Source organism: Thunnus thynnus, chromosome 2, assembly GCF_963924715.1.
Source record: "Thunnus thynnus chromosome 2, fThuThy2.1, whole genome shotgun sequence".
NCBI lineage: Eukaryota > Metazoa > Chordata > Actinopteri > Scombriformes > Scombridae > Thunnus > Thunnus thynnus.
The window spans coordinates 10,816,148-10,842,824 of NC_089518.1; the positions used below are offsets into that span (position 1 = coordinate 10,816,148).

General features: G+C 40.2%; 2 protein-coding genes across 6 annotated transcripts; both read right to left on the bottom strand.

The window, feature by feature from the left end:
• Window positions 1-287: 287 nt before the first annotated feature.
• Window positions 288-6,276, bottom strand: snrnp27 (small nuclear ribonucleoprotein 27 (U4/U6.U5)). Its single transcript, XM_067602827.1, has 6 exons — window positions 6,081-6,276; window positions 2,850-2,982; window positions 2,202-2,317; window positions 2,008-2,087; window positions 987-1,051; window positions 288-621 (listed from the first exon to the last, which is right to left on the bottom strand). Exons 1-6 carry the CDS (start codon window positions 6,115-6,117, stop codon window positions 567-569), a joined length of 486 nt encoding a protein of 161 aa, XP_067458928.1. The 5' UTR covers window positions 6,118-6,276; the 3' UTR covers window positions 288-566.
• A 373-nt stretch (window positions 6,277-6,649) lies between these two features.
• On the bottom strand, window positions 6,650-26,308 carry add2 (adducin 2 (beta)). 5 transcript variants are annotated; one of them, XM_067602790.1, is made up of 16 exons: window positions 25,870-26,308; window positions 22,014-22,067; window positions 20,449-20,646; window positions 18,562-18,703; window positions 16,527-16,678; window positions 16,336-16,416; window positions 15,214-15,363; window positions 14,703-14,846; window positions 14,287-14,385; window positions 13,351-13,527; window positions 12,034-12,285; window positions 10,933-11,049; window positions 10,737-10,823; window positions 10,520-10,646; window positions 9,478-9,561; window positions 6,650-8,054 (listed from the first exon to the last, which is right to left on the bottom strand). In XM_067602790.1, the coding sequence occupies exons 3-16, from the start codon at window positions 20,593-20,595 to the stop codon at window positions 7,801-7,803; spliced, it is 2,013 nt and encodes a 670-aa protein (XP_067458891.1). In that variant the 5' UTR covers window positions 20,596-20,646; window positions 22,014-22,067; window positions 25,870-26,308; the 3' UTR covers window positions 6,650-7,800. The 5 variants fall into 5 exon arrangements, with proteins under 5 accessions (XP_067458891.1, XP_067458898.1, XP_067458901.1 ...); XM_067602807.1 differs by lacking the exon at window positions 25,870-26,308 and adding an exon at window positions 8,221-8,254 and having other exon boundaries at window positions 7,915-8,054; window positions 22,014-23,082; XM_067602797.1 differs by lacking the exon at window positions 22,014-22,067.
• Between the last annotated feature and the right edge of the window lie 369 nt (window positions 26,309-26,677).

The window sequence follows — 26,677 nt, forward strand, 5'->3', positions numbered from 1 at the left end:
AAGCCGGACAAATCAGTCATCTACTGACGACATCGTATGTATTTATGTATTGCAAAATATCCTGTGTAGGACTACAAATAGAGAATACCGAATGACATTGAAAGTGGTGACAATTAAATCCAGAAAAATATTAGCTAATCAGCAACATCTTAACAGCCTGTTGCATGGACCAACACTGGTCGACAGTCAGGCTGTAAAGACATTAACATTTATGCATCATAAAAATGTTCCTGCACATAATGACTGTGTCAAAGATTTTCTTTTTAATAATGAGGATTGCAACCACACACTTTTAAAATGCTTTTATTTCAAATAAAATACAGTACACCACCTTGATAACAAAGCTCCACATATTTTGTGCACATGGGGTCTCCTTTCAATACTCAGCTGTGGCTTATTGCAAGCACTATTATTTACACTCATGCCTTTACTTATAAAAGGGTATGTACAGAATTGTTGCATCACACAAAACAAGTTAGAAATAACAGCAAATAGTACATCTTCCACTATTGTGAAGGGAGAACAAATGTATGTTTCTTGGGTATCACGATGAGTTGTTGGTACTTTCAAGCAATGAAGTCCAGTGGTCTATTGAATCCACCTTTTCTGTTCATGTACTGCCTAAAAAAATAAATATATAAAAGGAAAACATTACATCACTGTTACCCTCGCAACACTTGCAGATTACATCATCGAGCACCAATGGGAAAGCAGGGATCTCTGCATCGAAACACCTGCAGAGGTGATTGGCTACAATAACAGTGGTTGATGCTGAGAGTGCTCACTATGAAGGGACTGAAAAGTTAACATTTTAACTCAGCAACCTGACTGACAACTGGGGTTCAAATGACAACTTCAAACACATCATCACTTCCAAAAACTGTCAGTGGCTATGTGAAGCACTGAAGTGATGCTGCACGCCTCATAAACAGCTCTATGCAGTTACAAACCTTTTTTTTTTGTTTTAAGATGAGGGCTTGACATACCTGTACTTTCTCTTCATGGTCACATTGACGGCATGTGCATTCACAGATCCATCGGTTTTCTTCCCCTGTTTGAAAACAATGTTACTGTCTCCCACATATTTCATGCGTTAGCGACATATTCATGTGAGAGTGACACATTACTAATTAATGAAATGTAGAAGTCTCTGTTTGACATCCATTGCTCCTCATACTCCCACAACTTATTTATGAGGATAATTTAGAAGCTGCCTGCTTTTTCAAACATTTCACAATTATAAACTACAGTAAACATACAACTGAACTGGATCCAGAAAATACTATACAATGTGTGATGTACTTGTTGGTAAACAAAACCATGAATGAAGTTTTAAAATTGTATTTAACACACAAAGATTATGACAAAATTCTGAATATCCTATCTGCATTTCATAGTGTTGTGATATTATAATCCACTGGCAAAGGATTGTCAAAACCTTTTGTCCAACTTTTATAACAACAAATGAGTTAGCTCTCACTGGGCAACTCAACACTGCCTGTACACTCACATGCCTGCAGCTGTGAAACGCTTCCAGCTGCTAAGAATCTGACTGGGATGATGTAGCTGAAAGGCTTTTACTGTGAAACAGTTGCAAGTGTGACGTTGTCCAGTAATAGTTGTCATAAAATGTAGATTTGTACAAATTTCAGAGCTTTTTTGTCAATTAAGCAATCTGTTATGTTACAAGAAACAGTTGATCTTCATAACAGTGTCTATTAGATGAGAGTGAGACTAGTGAGCAATATGCAAGGGAACAGCAGCCACTGCATTATGCAGGAGCGACCTGCTTTATGACTCCTGCCTGCTCTGATTTTGACATTCACAAATTTGTTGTAGAAATTCATATCACAATGGCAATAAATGAAGCAGGCCCACTAAAATGAATGTAAATATACAATATTCCTGCTGTATTCTCTGTTTGGCTGTAGAATGCAATGAACTTTATTTGAAATAAATTGCACCTCCTTGTGGATGCACAACATAAGACACCCACTGTACTCTCACCTTGGTGGTGTCAAAGGTAGTAAATCCCATCAGTTTCATCATCTCAATTTCCTCTTCTGTTTTGCCTTGCATGTCTTCCGCTGTTAAAAAATGATGCATTGAATCAGGCTAAAATATAAGCGTTGCATTTGGAAATGTTGCATCCCACTTAACTTATGTGAATAAAGAATTTCTGCATATTATTCATCTTATACCTGAGATCTGAATGGGCTTCGCTGGCTTATCCTTAGCGTCTTTGCGATCATCTTCACGTCGGTCTTTTTGTCTCCCAGGAGAGAGGGAAGAGGAGCGATGACGTCTAGGAGGAGACCTGCAGAGGGAACACAAAGATGGCTGCAGGACGGGTTATCACAACTACTGAGGGCAGACACCTCTGCAACATGTTGTCTTGATACATATATTTTATGGTTGGTCCTGTTTAGACTGCAGATAAATGTACAGTCTAAACATTTCTAAATGTTTCTAAAACAAGTTTCTAAACAGTCCCCCCCCATTTCTGCAGGGGAAACTAAAACGGCACCAAGACCAAAATAACAATCGAAAGCATCTAAGAAACAATCAAAGCACTACCGATCCTTTATTAAATCCATTTAAATTGAACTGTAAAGCTAAAACTGCATCATATTGGAGGTGGAGAACACTTACTGGTGTGCTTCTGATTTTTAATGACCTGTATTTGCGGATTTATCTTCTGGAAACAATCTAACTGGCCCTTACACAATACACCTTGTATCTAGCTGGTACTCCAAGTAAAAAGACCTGGGGTCCTATGGGGTAATCACTGTAAGACTGACCACTGCAGTCATAAATCAATTCATCAAAACACTGTTTGATTTCCTCACCTTGAACGCCTCCTGTGAGGGGATCGTGAGCGGCTTCTCCGCCTCTCTCTGTCCCGATCTCTGGAACGAGAGCGATCCCTCTCCCTTCGCCTTCGCTCACGGTCCCGAGAAGTCGAGCGGGAACGTCTTCTCTCTGCAGGAAAGCAGGAAATGGGATCATGAAATTAAGCGGAAGCCCAAACTGAGGAATGTGGCATCCACAAAAACAGTATTCTTCTATAAACTATTTCATATCATTTATTTGTACCTTGTTGCACTTCTCAGCAACATATTTTGAGAAATATGCTATACCTAGTGTATATACAACCTGTAAAAATGTCAATGAAACTATGTAAATCTTGTTTTAGTGTTAAACCTGCAAAGATCTAAAGGAATGGAGTCAACTTGATGAAAGTGTGTGCAATGTGATAACAAAATAAGTAACCAAGTCTGGAAAAGGGTGGGAACTAGAGTTGCAGTGATTAGTCAATCAACAGAAAATAAATCAGGAACTATTTTGATAATCAATTAATCAGTATTTTGTTTTGTCTGGTTACAAATTCTCAAAAGTGAACATTTGCTGATGTACTCTTGTTTGGATCACTGTAACTGAATATCTTTGGGGTTTGGACTGTTGGACTCAAAATGTGATTAATATTTTTCAGTTTTCCAACATTTCATAGAGGAAACTCTTAATCTATGAATCAAGAAAATAATTGGCAGGTAAAAGTTAACGAAAACAATTGTTAGTTGCAACCCTGGTGGATACAGTTTAAACATTCACTTGTCTAAAATTGCCAAGCTGAGACATTGCCTGTTTTGAATCTCTAATCGCAAGGACTAATAATTACCAAGGAAAGTTTTCTGAGGCTTGGTCTAATTTTCTGATGTATATAAAGGAAGGACCCTAACAGGAAGTAAATATTCCTACAATTTTCTTTGTTGTTTTTTAAGGAAAATATGCTCCCTCATTTATTGATACATGGCGCTCCCTCATTTTTATTTTTCATTTCTCTCCAGAGAATTAGCTATAAGTACAGTAAGAAAATATATTTCTTATTGTACTTGTAGCTAATTCTGTTTGCTGAGATTTATTTTTAGTTTTCTTTTGTTTGTTTTGTAACTTATTTTTCATTGATCTACTGTAATAAGTGATTTTGTGTTTCATTGTGTTTTGTATATATTGAAAAGTTAATAAAAAAACTTTAATTACAAAAAAAAGAAAAAAAGATTGAAGCTGATATTGAAGTGACCACCGGACAGGAGCGACATTACAGCCACAGCTAAGCTATGCTGCTAAGTTTCTACGTGATTCATCCTGAAGAGATGAATCTAACACAAACAAACAACTGGCTTTATAATATAATGCCGTAATGTCGGAGCAAAGATGTGGCACAACTGTTGCAACTTATGAGGCCGAATATAGTGCTGTGGAATCAAACAGAGCAGAGTATTGAGGAGGAAGTGACCATGGTAGCTGTAACAGCGGCAGCTTAGAGAGAGGCGCCTTCAGCCAGACGGGAACTGTACTGTGAGGGAAAATAAACAAAACTAGACAATGGTATTAAAAAAATGTCCATAGGCGCAACCAGCAGACCGCAGGTGGATCCTAGTGCACCAGTTTAAAATGCTGTGTTGCAACAAGAGAGTGACTCTGCTCATTTGTGTTTGAGGGGGGTGACATTAGCTAAAGGAGGCATGTTCTGAAATGCCTTAAACTGTCAGTGTGGGAGTATTTTGGATACATACATCTCCAATTTGTAAAATTGCCACTGCGAAAAGATTCAACACTGTTGAAATAATACTGTTCAAGTGAAGGTAATGAACTATGTAATAACTAAGTTAAAAAGTTACTTTCAACGAAGCTGTGAGTTAAGAGTTGGGCTTTTAGTCCAACGTAAACTAACAGCAACAAAGCACGAAAAGGAGCATTGCACCGTTTATTAATGAACACTCACCAAAATGGCATGTAACCCCCTCAAGGGCTTCAGTGCGACCATTTACATCCTGTTGCTTCCTCCCATCTGTGCTGAGTAATTGCTGGTATGGTAGGTAAATATGCAAGGTGTAAAAGACTAACTTAACATTAGGCTCCTGTAGACTTCCAGCACAATGAGATGTTCTCAATTTCTCATTTCATTTTTACTAAAACTGCACCCCGCCCCTCAATAACCAACCAACCACACAGTGTTGGCAGTTAAGATAATACCTGCTTGTCTTTTAACATTGATACTGACAGATGCTGATAGCATGGAGATATTCTGGTCTACCTCTACTGACAACAGTTTAATAAGGCAAGACAATAAGCAAATGTTTTAGAGTTAATTAACACCAACAGCAAATTAGCTTATTTTATGTGGAGAAACGCTGCAAAGTAAATTTAATGTTAACCACACTCTTAATGCAGTTTGCATTAATTTGGGCAACTAAAAACAATTAAGAAGTGTGACAACTCAAAAGACATTGGTATAATGACGTAAGTCAATTAACCAATACTTTGCATAATAATATCGCTCTACTAAAGGAGGGAATCTCTGTCTGAATGTATGTTTGTCCTTTACATATCTTGACAACCATTCATCTGATTGACTTCATCCTTGGCTGATGTATTGCTGAGGAACCAAGGAAGTGCAGTGTCGAGTGTGAAATTGTTTGGATGAGCGGTTCTCGAGAAATAGGCTATATAAAAAAAAAAATCCCCATGAACAGCGTTGCTTCTGCTTCTTCTTCTGTCCGTGGAGTCAACGAGCGGAAATATGGACAGCGCCATCCTGCCATTGCAACCGACGCTGTGGTTGAAGGGTGGATTTCATCCGTAGTAATAAAAACAACCAAAGAGCATGAATTGAAAAAGTTCAGAATAACGTTAGTTCTTCTATTCCTGTTAGTACGTGTGTTCAAGACATGGTGCAGGATGTCTAAAGCACGGTAATCAAAACAACATGCTAGTTAATGGCAATAAAAGCGTTTCTATTTCACACTGTTGCTGTGTTACACCTTGTTAAGCCGACGTTGTACCGAGCGTAACTGGCGGTTAATTATAAGGTGATATTGAGCGTGTCGCATCTTAAGGTGCACCGTTAGCTAGTTAGCTAAAACAATATATGTTAGAATAGTTTGAAGGGACGTTTTTTTAAAAATGTTTGCTTTATCCGCTTAGTGAAGAACAGAAAACGTTTTCGCAGCTAAAATTGCCAGCTAACCTGCCCACATACATAACGTTAGCAAAGTTAGCCACCTCTAGCTTCTTACCTCGTCTCGGTGGAGTTCGGCTCCTGCTCCTGCCCATCTTTATAACCAGTCAAATGTTACGTTTAATTAGTAGATCAAACTCGTACTAATTATAGCAAAATACGGTGAGAAATCTTCATAAATAACGTGCTGTTGCAGCTGCTTTGTGTTCGGTTATTGGTCGCTCCTCCAAGTCAGGCTTTCTGTTGTTGATGGCTGACGTGTGAACATCCGGTACGCTTTCTGCAGAACAGCGCCCTCTATCGAGTTGGAGGACAGTCCTCTTGTTTTAGCAGCACTACTGCTTCCCACTAATCGAAAGTGTTAGAATTGATTGAATGGAGTTACAACTTCCAAAAACATATTTGTAAATACATAGAGTAATGTATTGTAGTATTTATACATATATTAGCTGTTGAATTATTAGTTATTTCTAGTAAGTAAGACTTCAAGGCATTATGGAGCCTTTTCACCCTACAAGTCCACATTAACATGTGATTAAAATGGAACATGGAAGCTGTAGGAGGACGAAGAAAGATAATAATCCAGCAGGAAAAGATAGACAACACGTGCATAAACTAGATGTTCAGTTGGTTTTAAATCAAACTTGATCTTTAATGACTGATACATGGTAACCTTGCAACACTCACTTATACATTCTAATATAAAATAAATTAAAACCATGAGCAAACATCACACATCAGCATTTTGTTAACAGCTACTGGTTAAAACGGAAAATAAATACAACTGTTAAGAGGTATTTTGCACACATACATTGAACAGGAAATGAGAAAAGTGGAATGTTTAGTACCTTCAGTATCTTCTATTACTGGGTTTCAAACTGCATTGACAAGCAACAGATTCTTTATGCTTCACATCCTTTTTTTTGGGTAATAATGGCATTTGTAGCGGCCTGTGTTTTGTTGTGAGCCAGTATCACTTTCTTTTTCCTCTTTTGTCCCTGCTGTAATAATGATAGTTTTACACAAAACCAGCATTCAAAAGAGCACAATCAGCAGCTATCAGTATATTTCTACATGTACTGCACCTGTGCTCACATAGTATACCTGCAACATCTATCTGATAATAATAACTAAATCATGACTAGAGGATGCCTATGATGATGAACAAATGTAACGTGCTAGAATGTCAATATACATAATGTCTAAGTGCCTATACATGGATTAGGGGTGCATAATTCATGGGGATTTAAATTTCCATCGTGTCTTGAAAAGTTGTGGATTTAAAAAAAAGGTATGAAACAAATTCTGAGTGGCATGTACATAGGATTACACTAGTAATCCTAGTTTGAAAAAGGAGCATCTTAGAACGGCTATACAGTGAAGCTAAGTAATGGTTTGATAGCACGGAAGGTGAAAATAAGACATTAAAAATGCAAGGACTGTGCGTGTGTGTGTGTGTGTGTGTGACAGGGTGATTAGAAGTAGTGTGTCAAAATGGGTTGGGTTGTATCTGACCTGGGTCAAATAGTATGTGAAAGTAATTATCAGTGTTTTTTAACCAGCTTAAGATGAATCACCACATAGATCAAATCAATGAGTAACAGTTTTACAGTAAAGTATTTGAAAGTCAATTTAGTACACAGAGTCTGTGAATGACATCTTAACTGACTGTGTTTTAATAGACCTTATGTAGTTAATTCCACCCATCTGCTACTCCATTGTACACTAAGAAATATTTCACAGTAATATTTCACCGAGGTCTGGTGTGTATGAACTCCTCAGGTCTCTGCTTTCTCTTTCTGCTTCTTGCTCTTTTTCAGGAACGACGGTGGCTTGAACTTCTTTTTCTTCTTGGATGGGGACTTGGAGGGCGAACCTTCAGGGGTGCCGCCCTGTGGTTTAGCCGGTGGAGCAGCAGGAGTGGAGGTGTCATTGGTTGAAAGAGCCTTCATCCCTTTCTCCAGTTCTTCTGTGGTCTGTTTTTCCTCTTCACCTCCGTTCTGTATGGCTGGAGAGTCAGTCTTTGCCTCCTCTGCTCCGGTTGTCACAGCATAAAAACAAAAAAGGCAGAAGTTTAGTAAATGAACAGAAAGTCTTGAGTGTGGCGGAGCTGCAAAGCTACATGCTAGACATGTCACTGCAGATGAACATGCTTGCTTAATGAGAAGTGGTTTGTCATACTGTTTCTCTGTACTTACTAGTGAGACAAGACCAAAGCACCAGAAGTGTTCCCTATGAATCAATGTGGAGTAACACAGAAAAGGACAGACAGAGGGAGACATGTACAGGAGATACAGTGGGTACAGAGACAGATGGATTTCCCTTCAGAGGGCTGAAATGTAGCAAATGTAAATCAAACAATAACGACGGTGACAACAGACTTTTAAAAGACATTTTGACTTGAAACACAGGTGTGGCTAATGTAATTAATCATGGCTGCATCCATTTACATGAGGCCTGGTGTTGTGCATGCTGCCTTACAGGAACAGCTAAATGCACCAGAGTCATTTTTAATGTTATATGTTGAACCTGTGTTTTCCTGTTTTGACAAGCCAAAATGCCTTCCTAGAAAAAAATCAATTAAACACGCCAACAAAACCTGACACCCCATGTTATTCAATAGTTTATCTAACATGTAAAAAAAGTCACTGGGACCACCGAGGTGAAAGTGTCCAATCCACAAAATACATGGAACACAGTCTGCAGTTTTCACAGATTATTTCTGCGGTAGAAAATTGTTCCACTCAAGACTGTATACAGGGAAACTGGGACAGGACAGAAATGTTGTTGTTCCATATTGCAAATGTAATGTTTCAATGCTCTGAACATCAACTTCCTTTCACTTCAACTGTTTTGAGCAGAAGTGGAAATCTCAGGTGGACTGTATATCTCAAAACCCTAGTCCAGATACTACTTTTTCTCTCATTTATCTATCTATAATCTGATTTTTTAAATGAATTTAAAAATCCAGTCAGTTTATTTTACAATAATACATCCTTATGTATAGTTTTCTATTTTTAGTTATATAAAATGAAAAATGATAATGAAGCATACTTCTAATCTAAGGCATATATTACTTGTCATAGTAGGAAAAGCACAGGTGTTACTAATACCATTAATGATGGCTTTGTTCTATTAAAGAGTCCCAATAAGTAATGACAGTGAGCCAGCATGCATAATACCAGGACCCTGAAACTGAAGCAGCTAAATGGAATTCAGCCATCATTAATTTGATTAGTTACACCTGTGCTGGTCCTAGTTTTAACTGCACAGAGGCGGTATCTACTACACATGATCAGGAGTAACATGGCTGTCAGTGAGCATTTGAAGCATGAGAGGGCAGAAGCAGCATTGAGTCACCCATGGGACTATGTAAAACTTGGAGCAGGCTGCCGGTCAGATAGCCAGTGTGCAAGGCGAGCGGAGCAGACGGTCAGTGCACTGCCAAGCCTCACCTGTGGGAGGGGGTTGGCTGGGCGGAGAGCCCTTTGTAGGGGAGGTAGCAGGGGAAGACTCCTTGTCATTTGCCACCTCCTCCTCTACTTACACAAACACAAACACATAGTCACACAGTGGGGGACAGTGAGTGCTCAGCTGAGCAGTGAGTGAGAGGCAAAGAGAAGTGGATAAAGTTTACATCACAGTCACAAGTGAAATCGAGCTTGCTTTAAGGGGTGGTGTGTGTTTCATTTTAATTCCAATGATGATTGTTGTACACATTTTTAAACATGATCCATTACCATAAACAAACAAGACCACTGATGAGAAGACTGGCTTCTCTACCAGATGCATTTTACATTATGTGCAACAAAGATGAATGGTGTTACATGACTTCACAGCTTCTCAGATGGTGCAACAACTGAAAAGCAGGTAGAAACTGTAATTTAATAAGTGGTATATTGGTAATTATAGATGGTACACACAGCCCCATTAAGGAGGTTAGAAGAAATTGTGCAATGCATTAATAGTGAAAGTGAGGGGTAACCAAAAACCTATATAGCCAAAGGTATATGGACACCCCTATTCAACAGTTTGGGGAAGACCCTTTCCTGTTACAACATGACAATGGTGACAATGACCTAACAATGGTTTCCCCAGTTTGGTGGTGAAGAACTTGACTGGCCTGCACAGAGCTCTGACCTCAACTTCATCCACAGGAGATGAGCCAGGCCTCATCTCCCAACATCAGTGACATCATTGATGCTCTTGATGTAGCTGAAGGGAAGCAAAACCCTGCTGCCAGGTTCCAAAATCAGAAGTTTTAGCTGTTCCATAGTTTTGGAATGACATATTCAACAATCACAAATGAGTATTGATATACTTTTGGCTATATAGAGCATAAGTAAATCACACTTAGTAACTTATTCTAATACTGCTCGAAAGGATAAATCTCGTTCAAAGCTTAGGAATAGAAAGGTGTCTACTGTATATTAGGACTATTATAAAACTGTAACTGTATGTACTTGAGTCAGCTGAGTGGAGCTGAATTAATCATACCATCAGTGCCTCCATCCTGTTTCCTCTGCACTTCCTTGCGGTACTCCTCCAGCTCCTGATCTGTCAGCTGGTTAAAGGGGTTGGGAGTCTCTGGCTCTGGTGGGACTTCAGGTGCACTGACTGGAGACTAATGGACAAGAAGAAACACAAAATCACAGCTTTCAACTATGGAGAGGAAAACAGACGGATGCTGGCAAGCAGAGAGACTGCAGGTTACCGGAGGACTGTCAACTGTTATGACACTGGCGAGGACTTGAGACTGCGGTCCTGCTGTCTTCATGTCCTGACGATTCTGCTGTCGGATCTGAGGAGAGAAAAAGTGTGTATAACATTTTTGATACACACAAAAAGTATGTAGAAGACAAAGCTAAAAATTGTGGCAGTGAGAAAAGGCCAGAGGCCAGAAAAGGCACCTTGTTTCGTGTCTCAATAACCTCTTGAGGGTTGGTGAAAAGAGGCACAAACTGGTTTGGGTTCTCTATCTTGATGGATGTGCTGCCAGCTTGAGTCACCTCCTCTGTCTTCAACCACTAAGTAAGAGAAAACCAACATGTAAACAGTTCGAAACAATATCTGTTAATCCACTTTAAAAGACAGAGTGAGCAGAATTTTATCAATGAATGTCCAAAATGTAGTAGATAGTCTGTATTATTTAGTCAATCTTGGGCTGAGAAGAAAACAGCAACTACATCCCTAAAAAGTATATTTTGTATATTATTTTGTGTATATTTGGTGTATATGAAGGGTATATGGAGTAAGTTTTGCCACCAGAGGGCAGACTCTGCACTGCAGTAGTCACCACTAAGAAGTGGGCTTTCCCCTGCAATGCAGAGAAGAGGAGAGAGAGGAGGGTGGGAGGGACTGAGGTGGAGAGAAATAGAAAGGGAGAGCAAAGCTCCTCCCACTGATGTAAGACAACCAGTCTCATATTGTTTTTGTCTCTAAACGACTCATCACTGCAGCTCTGAATATGGAGATAATATACACGTTGCACATGAATTACAGAGACAAAACTGCTGACTTTGTAGTCAGAAATACCCTTGGTTGAATGCATACCAAATATAACAAATCTCTTTTCAAATGATTTGGGAGATGGTGGATGAATATCTTTGTTACTGTGTCTGTCTCCTCCTAACATCAGTCATCATTTTAAAATTAAGTTCTAAACCTCAGAAAGATTCAAGCCTTTTCTTCTTTTCCTCCTCAGGAAAAGCAGCTCATTATTATCTCACTCTTGGTCCTGATCCCTCCAAGCTTCTTTAAAAAAAATATTATCCCTTCACATCCCTACTGACTCAGTCTACCCACCCCTCCCTCTTTGAGCTGGAGACATTACACAACTTTTAGGTTACAATGGCCACAATTTAGCGCTTTGACAGTCTGCTTGCCTTTGTGAATGTTGTCAAGTGCAATTAGTGCAGGTGATGCAGTTTGGACAATTGTTTCAAATAAGTCTGATCAGCCAATTAAGTAGACTCCCCAGCCTTATCACATCTCCATCCCCAGAGCCTCACAGTGGTGCGCTGTGCGTGTCCAGGGCTGGCCTCATCCTGGCTGACTTTTTGGTAGGTGTTTGGGGTGTTGAGCCATCGAGTCCTCTCCTGCTGCTGGCGCTGGGCAAAAGGGTGCTGCCTCAGAGCTGGGTGGACTCCGTCGTCGTCAAACTGGTGGAAGGCTGTGACAGTCGCAGGCACCTCCACCTCCCTCCGCGTCCGCGATCGCTCCAGCAGCACAGGGAAACGGTACGCGTAGCCAGTACGGTAACCCTGGAAAACAACAGGGGGAGCAGTTTTAGATGGTATACGTGCAATAGATAACATTAACTCACCCTACTGCGCACTTAACTGATGTCTGTGATTGTCCAGGCTGCGAGAGAGAAAGCAATGTTCCATCTTTCAGTACATTAGTAGCTCTTGGGTAATGCAAGTGTTTCTGTGGTTTGTAGTTTTATTCCACAGAACAGCAGTATCAGAAATGTATTTGCTGTTGATTTACTGCTGATGCAAACATTTCAAGTCACTGCTGCTTCACCTTGAAAGCTTTTCATTGGAAAACCACGTGGAAGCTTTTATGCTTTTACTGTGAAGCAGTAGTAGTTGTCACAGAGATCAATTACCATCTGCTGATGTTAAATTCAAACTGGTGTACACAGCAAAATATGGATATTGTGTCTCTTTTTGACATGGATCCGTTTTTAAAGGACTTTTTGGAAAACATTTTGGGAAATACTCTTATTTGACTTCTTACTGAGAGTTGGATGAGAAATCAATGCCACTCTCATATCTGTCTTTTAAATATGAAGCTATAGTCAGGAGATGGCTAGCTTAGCTTAGCATAAAGTCACGTCTTAACGGTGAGGCTGTCAGACACTCAGCAGAGACTCCTGGAAGTCACTACTCCTGGCCAAGAAATAGTCCAACACATAACCCACCATAAAACCACAAATTATTGTTCTTACAGGTCATTTTTTGTACAGATTAAATACACAATATATAATGTGTTAACTAATGAGCTTTGGACAGAGCCAGGCTAGATGTTTCCCCTGTTTCCAGTCTTTAAGCTGCGCCAACCAGCTGCTGGCTGTAGCTTCATACTTAGCATGCAGGCATGAGAGTGGTATTGATTCTCATCCCACTCTTGGCAAGGAAGCAAAAAAGCATATTTCCCAAAATGTCAAACTATTCCATTAATATTACATAAATGGTAAAGTAGCACCAGTAAGACATTCCATCCTTATAAATCCACCAAATCTTGAGGAAATCTTAATAAACATCTTGATCAACATTTTTTCATCATTGTACACATTTTACTTTAATATAACTGTTGCCTACCAAGTTATCCAGAGTTCTCATGAGGGCTTCAAACTCATGCTCCCCGATGCGGCTCTTGTGCAGGGGCCCAAAGGTGGAGCCAGCCCAGCCAACGGTGCCGGCTGGGTTGGGTTTATGGGTGGTCCGATCTAGCAGAATCAGGTTCTGTTCACCTCCAGCACAACACAATGCTGACACCTGGCACAAAACACAGATTTAAAACGGGCTACAACTTCTGTTTTCCGGCAAAGTTTTATTTCACCTGCATACATGTTTCATTCATACAAGCACAATGCCTTGCTTTACTGTGAGTGAGAAAAATATAACACGCTGCCCTCCCTAGTTCTGAAGAACTGATGACCTTACAGTCATATCTGCTTCCCTACAGGCCACTGCTGGTCCTGTAGGATTACTGCAGTGTCTCTTTTGGCACACAACACTACTATAGTGTTTTACACTGCAGTGCAGAGCTGCTCGCTGAATTACAGTGAAAGGCTATTAAGAGAAGGGCAACTGCTCAGGTGTAAAATTGGTGCATCTACATTACATGCACAAGTTCACTCTCCCACTCACACACATCTACACATATGCAACAGCAGCACTTAGTCTCTAGTACAGTGGTTCTCAAAGTGGGACCCAGAGACCCCCAGGGGTCCTTGTGGGGGTCCCCAGTAAAAAAAGTGAATAATTTATTTTCACAATAATTTCATCCAGAAGCAACACAAAGACAGACTGTATGACTATATTGATCATGGGTTTCATACACTTTCTGTAATAAAACGTTTAAAAGAAAAAATGTTATCAAATAGACATCCGTGGTCTAATTTGTGTCAGTTTATGGGTCATGGTTTATGGTTATGTGAAAAAGTTTGAGAACCACTGCTCTACTGAGTCAGCTGTTAGTCAGAATGTGTGAGTGTGTGTGTGTGTGTGTGTGTGTGTGTTTGTTTTTACTACCTGGATCTGGCAGGCAGCCTGGATGTGGTAGATGGTGTAGAAGGCCTCCTCCACAGACTCCCCCAGAGCCACAATGCCATGATTTCTCAGCACCAGTACCTGCACATCATGAAATCAACATTAACACTAGATTAAAAACCCACCTTATTTTATTTTTTGCTACAGCTGCAGGTTATGGGAGAACGTCCCTGTTGAATTAGAAGGCAAACTAAGACCAACTCCTGAGTTTAGCCTCCAAGCAGCAGCACCAGCTTCAGTAATTAATCCAGCATAAGGCCACATCACCTTATGTCTTTTCTCTATTCATTCTTCCAGCTCAAACAAATCATGTGGGAGGCACAGGAGCAGTAACTGCTGAATCAAGCAATGATACGCAAGTTTCACATTAACTGTCTTGTCTCTTGTGGTCTGCTCACCTTACAGGTAGGCCCCAGACTCTTCTGCAGCTCCACTCTGTCCTCCTCCTCCTCCATGACTCCATTGTAGTCATAATAGGCCACATCACCGACCAGCAGGGCCTCATGGGACAGTGGCAAGAGGCCGCACTTCATAGCTGATACCTGGCAGACAGTTAGCTGTCAGTTGTGGCAGGGAAGGTCATGAACCAGGCTCATATTCACAATGAGGAGTCACAATGTGCTTTACAAGCATATCCATGCTGGACAATCTATAATGTTATCAGACACTAACAGAAAAAGCTGATACTGGAAATGCTACAGCTATGAAATATTATCCAATGATCTAAAATGTGTCCAGTGTTTAGTGTATGAATGTGCATTTACTGCATCCTCCATTCAGCAGTGCCTCTCATTGCGTATCTGGATGTGACCAATAGAAGTCTAATGGTTTATCCTCTAAACAAAGAGACGGGACAGAGCTTTGAGCTAATGCCAGCCTCCACCCCGGCATTGTCCCAGGCTGACTCACCGCAGCTGTGGCCGGTGTATGGAGGTGCAGCAGGCAGCGAACATCTGGCCGGGCTGAGTAGATGGCCGAGTGCAGGCTGAACTTCTCTGTGTCCACACCAAGGTTGGTACTGCCCTTCTCTACCACTTCACCCAGGATATTCACCTTTACCTGGAAACCACAGGACACCATCAGCATGTGTTTCACAGAAAGGTCTAGAACTACCGCCTAGCCTTGACTGGATCCTCATGAGATACAATGTTTGGGAAGCAAACTCATCATCTGTGACACGCTTTCACCACAGTGAATGAAGCAAATTAGAACATAAGTAACCTTTGTCATAAATGTCCTGCTATTTTGCTTAGACTTGATGTAATTCTGTATTATATCAAAACCTGCTACTGACAAGTGTTATGATGATGAAGCGGAATTTCTCCAAACCTAGAGTTCAACTGATGTGTGCTTTTGAGGGCTAATCGATTACCTTTGACTGAAACTGTCAACACCCTCTGTTTTGTAAGTATATAAAGATAGAATTTCAGAGTAATTTAATTTAACAAAATCACCAGAATTCTACTGATGCATGAATGCATACAATGCAAGAAAACATAATAATGCAGTAAATCAATTAGACATTATTGATCAATTATACAATAACAAGACTGAGAGGCTCTGTAAGGCTGTACTTACATGTAGACACAGTGGTGTTTTGTGCTAACATGCTGATGTTTAGCAGGTATAATGTTTACCATTATCACCATTTTATTTTAGCATGTTAGCTTGCTAACATTTGCTATTTGCACTAAACATTAAGTACAGCTGAGGCTCCTTTGTTTTGTAAACACTTAGTCAGTACTTAGTAATAAACCAAAGTATTGGATACATTTTTGTTTTGACCTGACGATGGCACTATATGAAAAGGTAAAATCATCACCAAAGTTATTACAATTCATCCTGAGGGAGACATGAATGTCTGTACCATCCAATAGTTGTTGAGATATTTCACTCTGGGACAAAGCTGTAGACCAACCTACAGATCAACATTAAAAATGGCATCATATCAATAACACTGAAGGGTTGAATGCAATCAGGGCAAACGTCATGTGTCTGTCCCCTATTGTGACCGTGATTAGACCTGCTCACCAGGCTGGATCCAGTCACCTCGCTGTAGGCCAGGCCGTCTGGTAGCACCAGGAAGTGTTCCTGTTCTTTGCTAACACGCAGCTGTCAACGAGGCAGAGGGACATCAGTAAAGACAGAATGACGACGGAAGTAAACTCAAATATTACACCATTGTGTGAAAAGCTGTCCCTTAAATTAAATAAAAAACTAACAGTAAGACAGGTGCGACTGATCTGAGCCCAGCCATAGAGGTCAAACAGGCGATGGACGCTGGCCAGCTTGCAGCGCATCAACCTCTCCCCCTTCACCATGCTGCCAGGCTCCCAGCCATGCAGGTCGTTGATAGGTGTCACCATCATCATATCTGTGTGGTGGAAGAAAAAGAGAAAACCAGACAGAGACAGAGAGGGCAGAGAAAATGAGAATGGTTGATCACTTTAAAACTACATATTTCAAAATAAGGAAAATGAGATTGATGAATGATATCTTTGTTAACGTCATGGTAATCACTTTCTATTTGCATGAGGCTTGAGTAAGTGTTTTCAGTGCATGTCTAATTGAATAGTCACATTTACTGCTTTATGATAAACATGGATATTTTACCCTGATAATATTTGATCCATGCTTTGAAAACCAGTACCTCTCCCTGACTAGGCAGGACAACTTATAAGTTTACCATTATTATTAACACATGGACTTTGGTGTCCTCATGTAGTCCCCTATGTAATTCTGCCAAACTTCAATCTGAGCAGATGTCTAATCAGCCAGAATAACTAAAAACACCTGTGTGGGTGTGCAGTGCTTCTAACTCTAACCCTAATGAAATGAACTTTAAAAAATTCAGGCATACATTACATTCATAGTTTTCTCTCTGTGGACAAGTTAATTACTGTCAAGCAACTGCTTGTCATGCACAATTAGTGACTTACTAATTTTTTTCTTCATTTATAAATTGTGCATTTGTGCGGAGCTACTGTACATACTGCAGTTGATGTATTTACAATGTTATCACAATAGACCTTTTAGATAGAAGATAGATAGATAGACCTTTAAGCAGCAAAAGCACAGTTGTAACTTAAGTCTATAATGATGACTGTGTTCCATTAGGGTAGAAACACTCTACATGTGGTGAGCCATCAACACCTCTCACACTGGGCCGTCTGTTGGCAGATTAATCAGGCTGTCAATCCAACTCCATTTTACTGCTGCTTCCACTGTTGTTGCCATATATGTTCACAAGTAAAGTGGTTGGATTTTTACATAGAATGTAAAGAAAATAAAAAAAGAGGCTGCAATTTACTGCCTGCCTGTCTCCAATGATGTCGATGATCCCATCATGCTCCTCATGAGGGATTTGCCATTTCTCCTAGAAAATGAATGGGAGCTGGTGGCTACTCCCAGCCTGCAGCATTCAGTGTGTTTCTGTCCTTAGGTGTGTCAGTAAGCGATGCTGGTGAGCAAGTATGGACAATATCAGCTCCAGCTACGTAAATGGAATGCAGCCACTAATTATTATTTACACCTGTGTTACGCAAGCATCAAACATCATCCGGTCACCAGACAAATAAAGTGGCTGTGGGGATGGAAGCAGAGTGGAAGTTGATCATTTGTGTCTTCTCTATAATATTTTAAATGTTGGATACAACAAACAGTCTAATAATGAAATAAACACCCAGATTAACAGTTGATTGCTTAATCAATGGATCATCCAGTGGTAACAACAACTAACAGCTGAGCAAATTCAATGACTAGCTAGCAGTTTTAGCATGAGCCAAAACTGTTAGCTCACCTTATTTATTGGAAAACCCAGGCTAACCATAGAACCTCTTGGCTAACAATGACATAAAGTCTCCCAGGCAAACCACTGTTGCCAAACTGACCACTTAATCATTTTGGTTTTGTTTCTCAGACTCTGGCAAATTTATTTTTTGAAACTGGCTGGTAACAGATCTAGTGACCTCTTCTTCCCATGCAGAGCAAACAAAGTTGTCGTATGTGATGCTAACAAGGTTACATTTGAACTCTGCAGGATATACAAGCTAACAATAAAGCACCTGTGCTAACAGTGGTAGAACTAAACCTGTGCTGCAGTGGAGTAAGCAGGGTAAATATCCACTGCCCTCGCAAACTAACAAAGGAACAATGAGGCTAAAAATGCAACAATCATGGCAATGAAACATAAAGACTGTCGATTTGAATGTGTATGCAGTATATTTAGAGGTTTATGTAAAGGTTTTGTGCACGTACTGGAAGGGGAGACTGGTAGGGCGGCTGGAGAGCCATGTGAGGCCATGAAGTCAGCCAGCTGTCTCAGTGCCCATAGGTTGGATGAGCTGCCGCCCTTTTTCATCTGTTCCTGGATCAGCACATCCAACTCCTCCCTGAATGACTGTACCCAGACACAAATACAAATGGTAACACATTAGCACATACACATGTATATACAAAACACACATTACAAATAAATTAAGCTCTACAATAATACTCAGTTAAGTGCAGGATTTAAATATTTATGTCTCTGGTAATTTTTGGTTTGTCTAATTTTTCTACGAACACAAAAACTGAGCCATAAGAATAATTTCAAGCATGTCACAATAACATAAAAATTCAAAGAGGTTTTAAACACATATACTGATTAGCAAACACTCCTACACTACAGAGGCAACAGTGAGTGAACATATTTAATGAGTCAGCCTCTTTCCATTAGTCCTTTCACTCAGCGGTGCCAGAATGAGTTTTGAGTTTTAAGGACATCCAGCTTTGGATGACGTACTCGTCATGATCGGACTGACACTATTCCAGCCATAACACTATTGTAGCCTACCTCACCTCGTAAATGGTCACATAGTTTAGTAATTAATGTTACACAACAATATTTGCACTGCAATGTGTCTCAAGAATAAAAAATGAGATGCTACTTTTGCTGAAAAGAAAGTTGGAAAAGAGGCTATGATGAGCTGCTAACCCGAGTACCCTTCATAAAAAGGTAGAATATCAAGTTATAACCGACCAGTCTGATGTGCGTAAAGGTGTGTGTGGTTATTCTGCAGAAGCCTGGTGTCATTTTCAGGTGATTTAATGAATGTAAACAGAGTCAGTGGCTGTGCGTAATGACACTGCACTCTGGCACGGCACTTCTCAGAGGCTGCAAATTTATCAACATATCAGTCCTGCTGTCTTCAGATACTGCAGGGATTTAATGAACTGAAGGAGAAGCTTTTCATACAGTTTAAAACAGCTGTGGACAACAGATACTGTAAGAATCACCTACATTCATTTACAGATCAACACAGATGCTCTGACCACATTAAACGTTTCTTTCTGTGCAGATTTTGGTTGGAGAGTGTTTAATTGAAATAACTTATTTATATTTCAAGCATTAATTCGTTATTTACAGCAAGTATTTAGTTTGATCTTGTTGATAAAATCACCAAGTGGCAGCGGAGTGACTTTGCTCCAGACATAGACGTGGTTCTGGGACATGTGAGACCCATTTTCCACAAAAACACCAACAATTCGCTTTGCGCTGCCTATTTGTACATCTCTTTCCGGCAGTTCCCCGTGTATGCAGTGCTGGGCACCACAATACCACACAGACGGGCAAAGCAAATTTCAAGGTCAGGAAAATACCAAAATGTCTGTGTGCTGCTTGCACTGGAAAAATAACACCCAATATTGTATTTGGTGGTCAAATTATTTAAACTACTACTACTGAATTGGCAGCCATAGGCTACTCAGAGTCCTGAGATGATTTAAACATCCAACATGTTAGAGTAGGCTTAGACATTATCGTTGTGATCGTAATACCTGGCTTAGATGTTACCACTCTATAACCATAACACCTGAAAGTAGGGGGACAAAAAGTCTCGTTATGGCCACCCTCTCCACTTCATGCCCCTCATCAGCATCACGTAGCTTCCCTGTTGCCCTCCCATATGCAGAAACACACAGTCAAATGCTTAGAATGGGTCCTGCACTGACGGCAGCCCAAGCTGTCAAGCAGCATTTAGGAACAGATTTATTCTAAAGAGAGGAGATAATCGTATCTGGAGGAGAGGAGACAAAGAAGAAAAGAGGACACGGAAAAAGACTTGAACAATAAATCATGCACACACAGACAAACAACCATCTCACCGGACTCTGAAGGAGGCTGGAGATGCGTTTTTTATGCTGGGGTCCAGAGCCAGGGGTTGAATGCTGAGGAGACTGGAGGCTCTCAGGGACCCCATCACTGGGGCTGCGCTGCACCGGGGTGCCCTTAGGGGTGGGGGACTTGCTCATTTTCTACTGTTTTGCAGTGGGTGTCTTACAACCAGGGGTGGGTGAGGAGAACTGTGAAGAAAAGGAATGATACATCGGTAAATAACATCATAAACGTTTCTTGAATAGCACTTTTCAAAAACAAATAAGAGCAAATATTCTGATAAGTGCGCCAATCTAATTTATACATTCTAGGGTGTAGAGGTAACTCAATGGTTCATATTAAAAAAAGACATGATGCTGACTCTTAAAATGTTGATATGTTTGAAACCTTTTTAATAAAGACAAAACTTCAGATGGTTTTAATTCCAGGCTGCAGATCAGCACATCCTGACTTTTCAACCCTGACTTTGAATGACATGGCATGAGCAAGGCGTGGCTTGCAATATTCACAACTTTATTATTGATTTATTAATATTTTTTAATCAATATTCACCACTCCCTAATTCACTTAACAGCACTGAGTGACAACAGAAGCTTTGCTTTACCAAATGACATTCTTTGAGTAACAATGGCAGATACAGGTGACCTGAAATAAGCATTCAGCATCAGATTTTTGGATTTAAAAACATAGTAATTTGTTAATTAATAATGAGTGCCATTTGGTGCTAAAATATGGCAGTAAGTATGACACTTCAGGCATTGTTTGACAAGGTACCACTGAGATAAAGTCCATTTCAAAACATTGACTGGCTGGGGATGGCCCGAAGACACATCAAAAATCAGATGATGATGATGATGATGTAAAGACAGCAAAGAAGCTGACAACAAAAAATGTGTTGAGCTTTCTCTTGCCAGAGTGTTGCTCCCACATGGTTAAGGACGCAGCTTGTATTTTGAAAATACATTTTGATTCGTCACTTCCTGTTAATACCTGGTATGAGAATGTCAAGTGTGCGAATAAAGTGAACGTACAAGGGGATGGGACAGTCCTCTCTGCTGCAGTCCCATTCCGGCAGATAAGATTTAAAGGTTAAAGAGGAGAAAATAATAGGATAAAAGAAAGTATAAAATATATTATGTAAGACACTTTTAAGAAAAGCTATTTGAATTATGGCCATACAGCAGGTCTTTCTGGAGCCGTAATCCTGTTCAGAGGAAAAAGACATCAGCATCAAGGCTTATCCTAGGAAATGTAAGTAAATGTGCAACTGGAAGACGTGCAGTGTGCCGACTAGTTTATAATCTTCCTGATTACACTTTCAAGTATCCACAAGAGCCCTGCCTAAGGAGCCAGTGGTGCACATCAGTCCAGAGGTAGTTAAATTTTAGTAGTTAAAGAGATCTAAAGATAATCAAACGTTAAATAATTGCTAATTCAGACAATATGATTGATTGAACTGATTAATGTACAATTCAATCCCAAGTAAACTATGTTTTGTTCTGGCATGTATAAAAAACATACATACATATACAAGCATTAAGATAGTAAAACCTACCCTCACATTAAGGATGCTGTATTCCTCAGGGCACTGGACGATGGAAGTGCAGAGCTATAGAAAATGCAGCATTAGCAATAAGAGCTCACATGCAGACAGCAACATCCGAACCACTAACAGGAAGTTAGCTAGTGATACGGCTCAGTAATTGGAGAAAGAGTAAAGAGTTACTGTAAGGATCTTCAGAAAAGAGCTGGCCACTCCCCAATTGAAACACACTCAACTCGCGCGCACGTGAGTTGAGCACATGCACGCACGCACGCACACACACACACACACACACACACACACACACACAAACACACGCACACACACAGTGCTGCAGGGAGCAGATAAGGTCCCAAACACACCACACCCTCTCTCTTGTGCTACATCTTACTAACTGACTCAATTACTTACTTACTTGATTATTTGCAACATTGTAACAAAGCTGTGTAACCTAGACGACATGCTCTTTCTTGTTTTAAACATCCAGGACCATGTTTATAAGATGCCCACTCCAACAGCACAGAGGAAGTTACATCAGATCCATGTGTATTACTAAATCTCATTGCAGTGCACACATAAAACTCTGACAGATGACTAAACCTTTAATGGAGTTTCTGGATAAAATGTGCACTTTAATCTGACAGTATCAGGCTTCCTCGGCTCAAAAGTCACTGAAACACTGCACCAGCTATCTAAAGCATTAACTGAGCTCCCTAAACATACACTGACATATGGATTATGTTGTTTACCAGCCAAACTGCTCTCTGATCATAACTATCTTTTGATAATTAAGGAAAAGCTGCTCTGTTCAAGCTATTATTACATTTTCACTATGTACTCTCCAAGTAATCTGTGTTTTTGTTTTAATATGATGGTCAGTTTTTGGTTTTAAGCAATCACAAACACAGATATTCATACTTATTTTTCATTAACACCTTTGCAATAAACATTTAAACGGATGTAGTTGGATGCTTTTTAACAAATCACTTATTTTAAATGATCAGCAGCAGCCAAGTCAGACTTCATCATGTGGAAGCAGCAATCAGTCTGTTCTTTTCTCTCTCACAATAGAGGATGGTTCACAGTGTGTACGACTCTAGAGAGAGTTGAGGGGGCCCAGCTGCTGACAGGCAGCAGACAGAAAGCCTCTGTCTCCAGGGAGGGTCCTAATGACTGAGGGGAGACATGGAGATCTGGCTGCTGGCCCACTACGGCTGCCTTCTTATCCTTAGTCACACTTTGGTGGCTGGCTGTGCTGCTTCATCACCTCACTTCTGTTTCAAATGAGCTTGGGGAAGAAGGGAAGCTGACTTCCTGCCATCCCCTTCTTCTCTTACAGCTGGGTTCTAACTTTGGAACCAAACCACAAAATTTAATCAAAAACCAAACCACTTAAACAGGTTAATACTTCCAAAGAGTATATAAGTCTATCCATAGCTTTAACTTTTTTTAGACATTCAGCCAATGCTCTTGTCCATAGCATCTCTGTGTTACTGTGGAATCCTTCACCAGAACACAAAGATCAACTAACTTGATGCTGCTGTGCTCTGTTGCTCTGTTTGGCCTAATACCTACCTTAAGAAGTGAACTAAACCTCCAATTTTCCAAGAAATAGATCATGGTGCACATTATCTTCACACATACAGTACAAGCATGTATTGACTGCTGTAAATCTACCCACTTGCGGTGGTTTTAAGAGGTCTCTGTCTCTGTGCACGGACATCCAGCAGCAGAGTAGCAGATAGGAGTATAATTACCTAAGGAGCTCTGAATTGATTTTCTTTGGCTCCGCTTTCATTAGGTTTATGCCAAAATGGCTGGCCAGTGGATCCCTACCAGTTACGTGACTAGTTTCTAACAAATTAGACTCTTTACTACTAATATTCCAAATTAATATAATGTTGAATAATTGTGATATCATGGTAAAAACCTGTTGTAACATCATTTACAAACCTTGTTTTCATTCGCAACTGTCTAAACTCATTGAAACTCATCATATGTGCCTGTTAAATTTATGGTAAACAACTCCTTCATAATATCATAAAACTTTAAATGTTTTGATGTAACTCATGAGTTTGTATGAGCATGAATGAGAAAGCACTCACTAATTTGCTATCCAGTCATAGTTAGTTCTGGATTGATGCCTACACTGTAATTGAACCCAACTGCATTTTTATTTTCATACATAACTTTTAGTCTAATATTCATGCCTAACAAATCATGAAACAAAACCTAGCTAAACCTTCTCTAAATATATTTTACAGCACGTCCATGTAACTTACAACAGGGTAACTTTGTTGTATTCAACCCCCAAATAAATGGACTCATTAACTCTTAAAATCTATCAGATGGAGTGTTTTGCAGAAATGCATCATACACACCATGAAAATGCATTAATGGGTGACTGGTATAGTGGTATAATACATTTTATAGAGGCTATAAAAACTGACATGTCTCTACAGTCTCTAATGGGAAATGTGGCTGCCACCTTGGCAAATAGCACTAGACAGCGCACAGTATAAAGAAACAATATCAAAATATGCAAATCACTTTAGAAAAAAACAAATGAAAAGGCAGTTTTAAAAAAAAAGGGAAGTGATGGAGTCCTAATAGCCAAAGGACTTTTAAAGGTGTTTCACTTTTATTGACTATATTAATAGATTGTTATTCCTAATGTCAACTTAAAATATCAAAACTGGTTATTGAGCTGCCTTTGATTAAATGAAACTGCAAAATCCTATTTACCTTTAATCTGGACAAGCCCTATCACAATGTATAATTACAGTTTCTATAACTGGATTGATTTAGTAGGGATAATAAAGGCTTAATTTATGCAAGACTTTTTACTAATTCAACACTTGACACAGTAAAAGAAATGAGCAGTTATTTGAGGGGTAACAGGGATAATATGTTGAAACTAATATCCACAAACGCTGACTTCGACATGAACTTCTACACTACTGTGGCTGAGATGTATCCCTCCAGGTTCGGCGTCTGCCATTGTGCTGAGGGAGATAAAAACCTGCACACATAGGGGAGGAAGGGGAGGGCTGATCAGATAGTCACGTGAGTGCAGCATGCAACACTGTGTATCCACAGCCGTATATTTCATCATGAATGCACAATATCTGTAGGATTAGTTTTATGCTTTAATAGCATCCTCCGCTTCTCCACCCGCTAAAGGCCCGCGCACTGCATGGCTGCCTAGCAACACTAGGCGCTGCAGCATCAGCACCAGCATAGCCACCTGCAAAATGCAGCGACAACACTGCACGACTTCCCTCTAAGAACCGGGCAAACGCCCGATAAAAAACGTCAAAATAGCTTTTGATGCTCCCCCATGAATAATAAATGATGACACTGTCCGGAACACAGATAGATTGAGCTGCTGTAAAACAACAAAAAATCACCACTGGCACGCTAATGAGCGAGATCAGACACTGCGTGGCTGAAGCACTGGTAGGAGACTGCCATCAGACATGCAGTCTCATTCTGAATACACGACAGACGCTGCACATATGGGACCTTGCACTCAACACGGGTCTTTATCTGCAGGACACAGTGAACACATGAAAACAGGGGTAATATGGAGAGGGGGCTGTGCGCGAAAGAAGGGTGCAATATTATTATTTTTCACAACCACGTAGCCCATTCAATCTGTTCGTAGAAAGATAAGGCTGTGCACCATTTGACCGACTACATGGTAAACATCAGCCAGTGAGGACAGCAGACTGATACATCAGCATTGAAATGCGCACACACCACTCATGCACGCGTCAGGGAGGACCCTGTACTACGCCCAGTCACATAACCATGATTGCCTTGTTCGACACAACTAAACACAAATATTAGCAGGCAGTGTACTCACCTCAGTGCATCCTTAGGACCGTCTCCTCTGTGTGGGTGCGGCACACCCACCGCCCAAAGCCGTCCTCAGAACAAGCAGATGTGGTTAACTACAACAAATCTGTCAGTGTTGGGTTGCGACAGCAGGGTTCCTTTGTCAGAGTATTTCAGGGCCTCAGCTGATGCCAAGTCAATAGACCCTGATGCTTTTCATCGCCGAGTGCGCCTTCGACCAGCCCACTGCCACGCCTGTCCAGTCTGACACCCAAGGGCTCCCTCTCAAACAACTACAGTGGAAATTAATTTAAGCAATGCACTTGCTTATTGTGTTTGTAAAGCCTACGTACAGCCCTGGTGGTGGATTTCTAATGCTGTCTCCTTAAACGTTGTTTAATTATCAAGGCCCAGTTCAAGTCGGACAAATATATCACAGTCGACCAGGCGCCACCTTCTGTTATAAAGGAGAAGAGCCTGTAACCTGGAGTATGTTTAAAACATGTTACAGGCATCCACTAATTAACAGCGAAGAGTACATTTACACAATACTGTACTTTACTGTTTACATTTTATGCCACTTTATACTTCTACTCTACTATCAGTGAAATATTGCATTTTTTTTACTTGACTGCATGTATTTAACTATTAATAGTTCTTTGTTACTTTTCAGACAAAGACTTAACACACATAAAACGTACAGTAATAACTTAGAAGATATGATGTGTGGCTGTAGGCACAATTCAAGACTACAACAAAAAAGTTAAAATAATGTCCCCCTCTAACAGCTACAACATTAAAATGCTGCTTATATGTAAATGTGTCAGTAATAATAA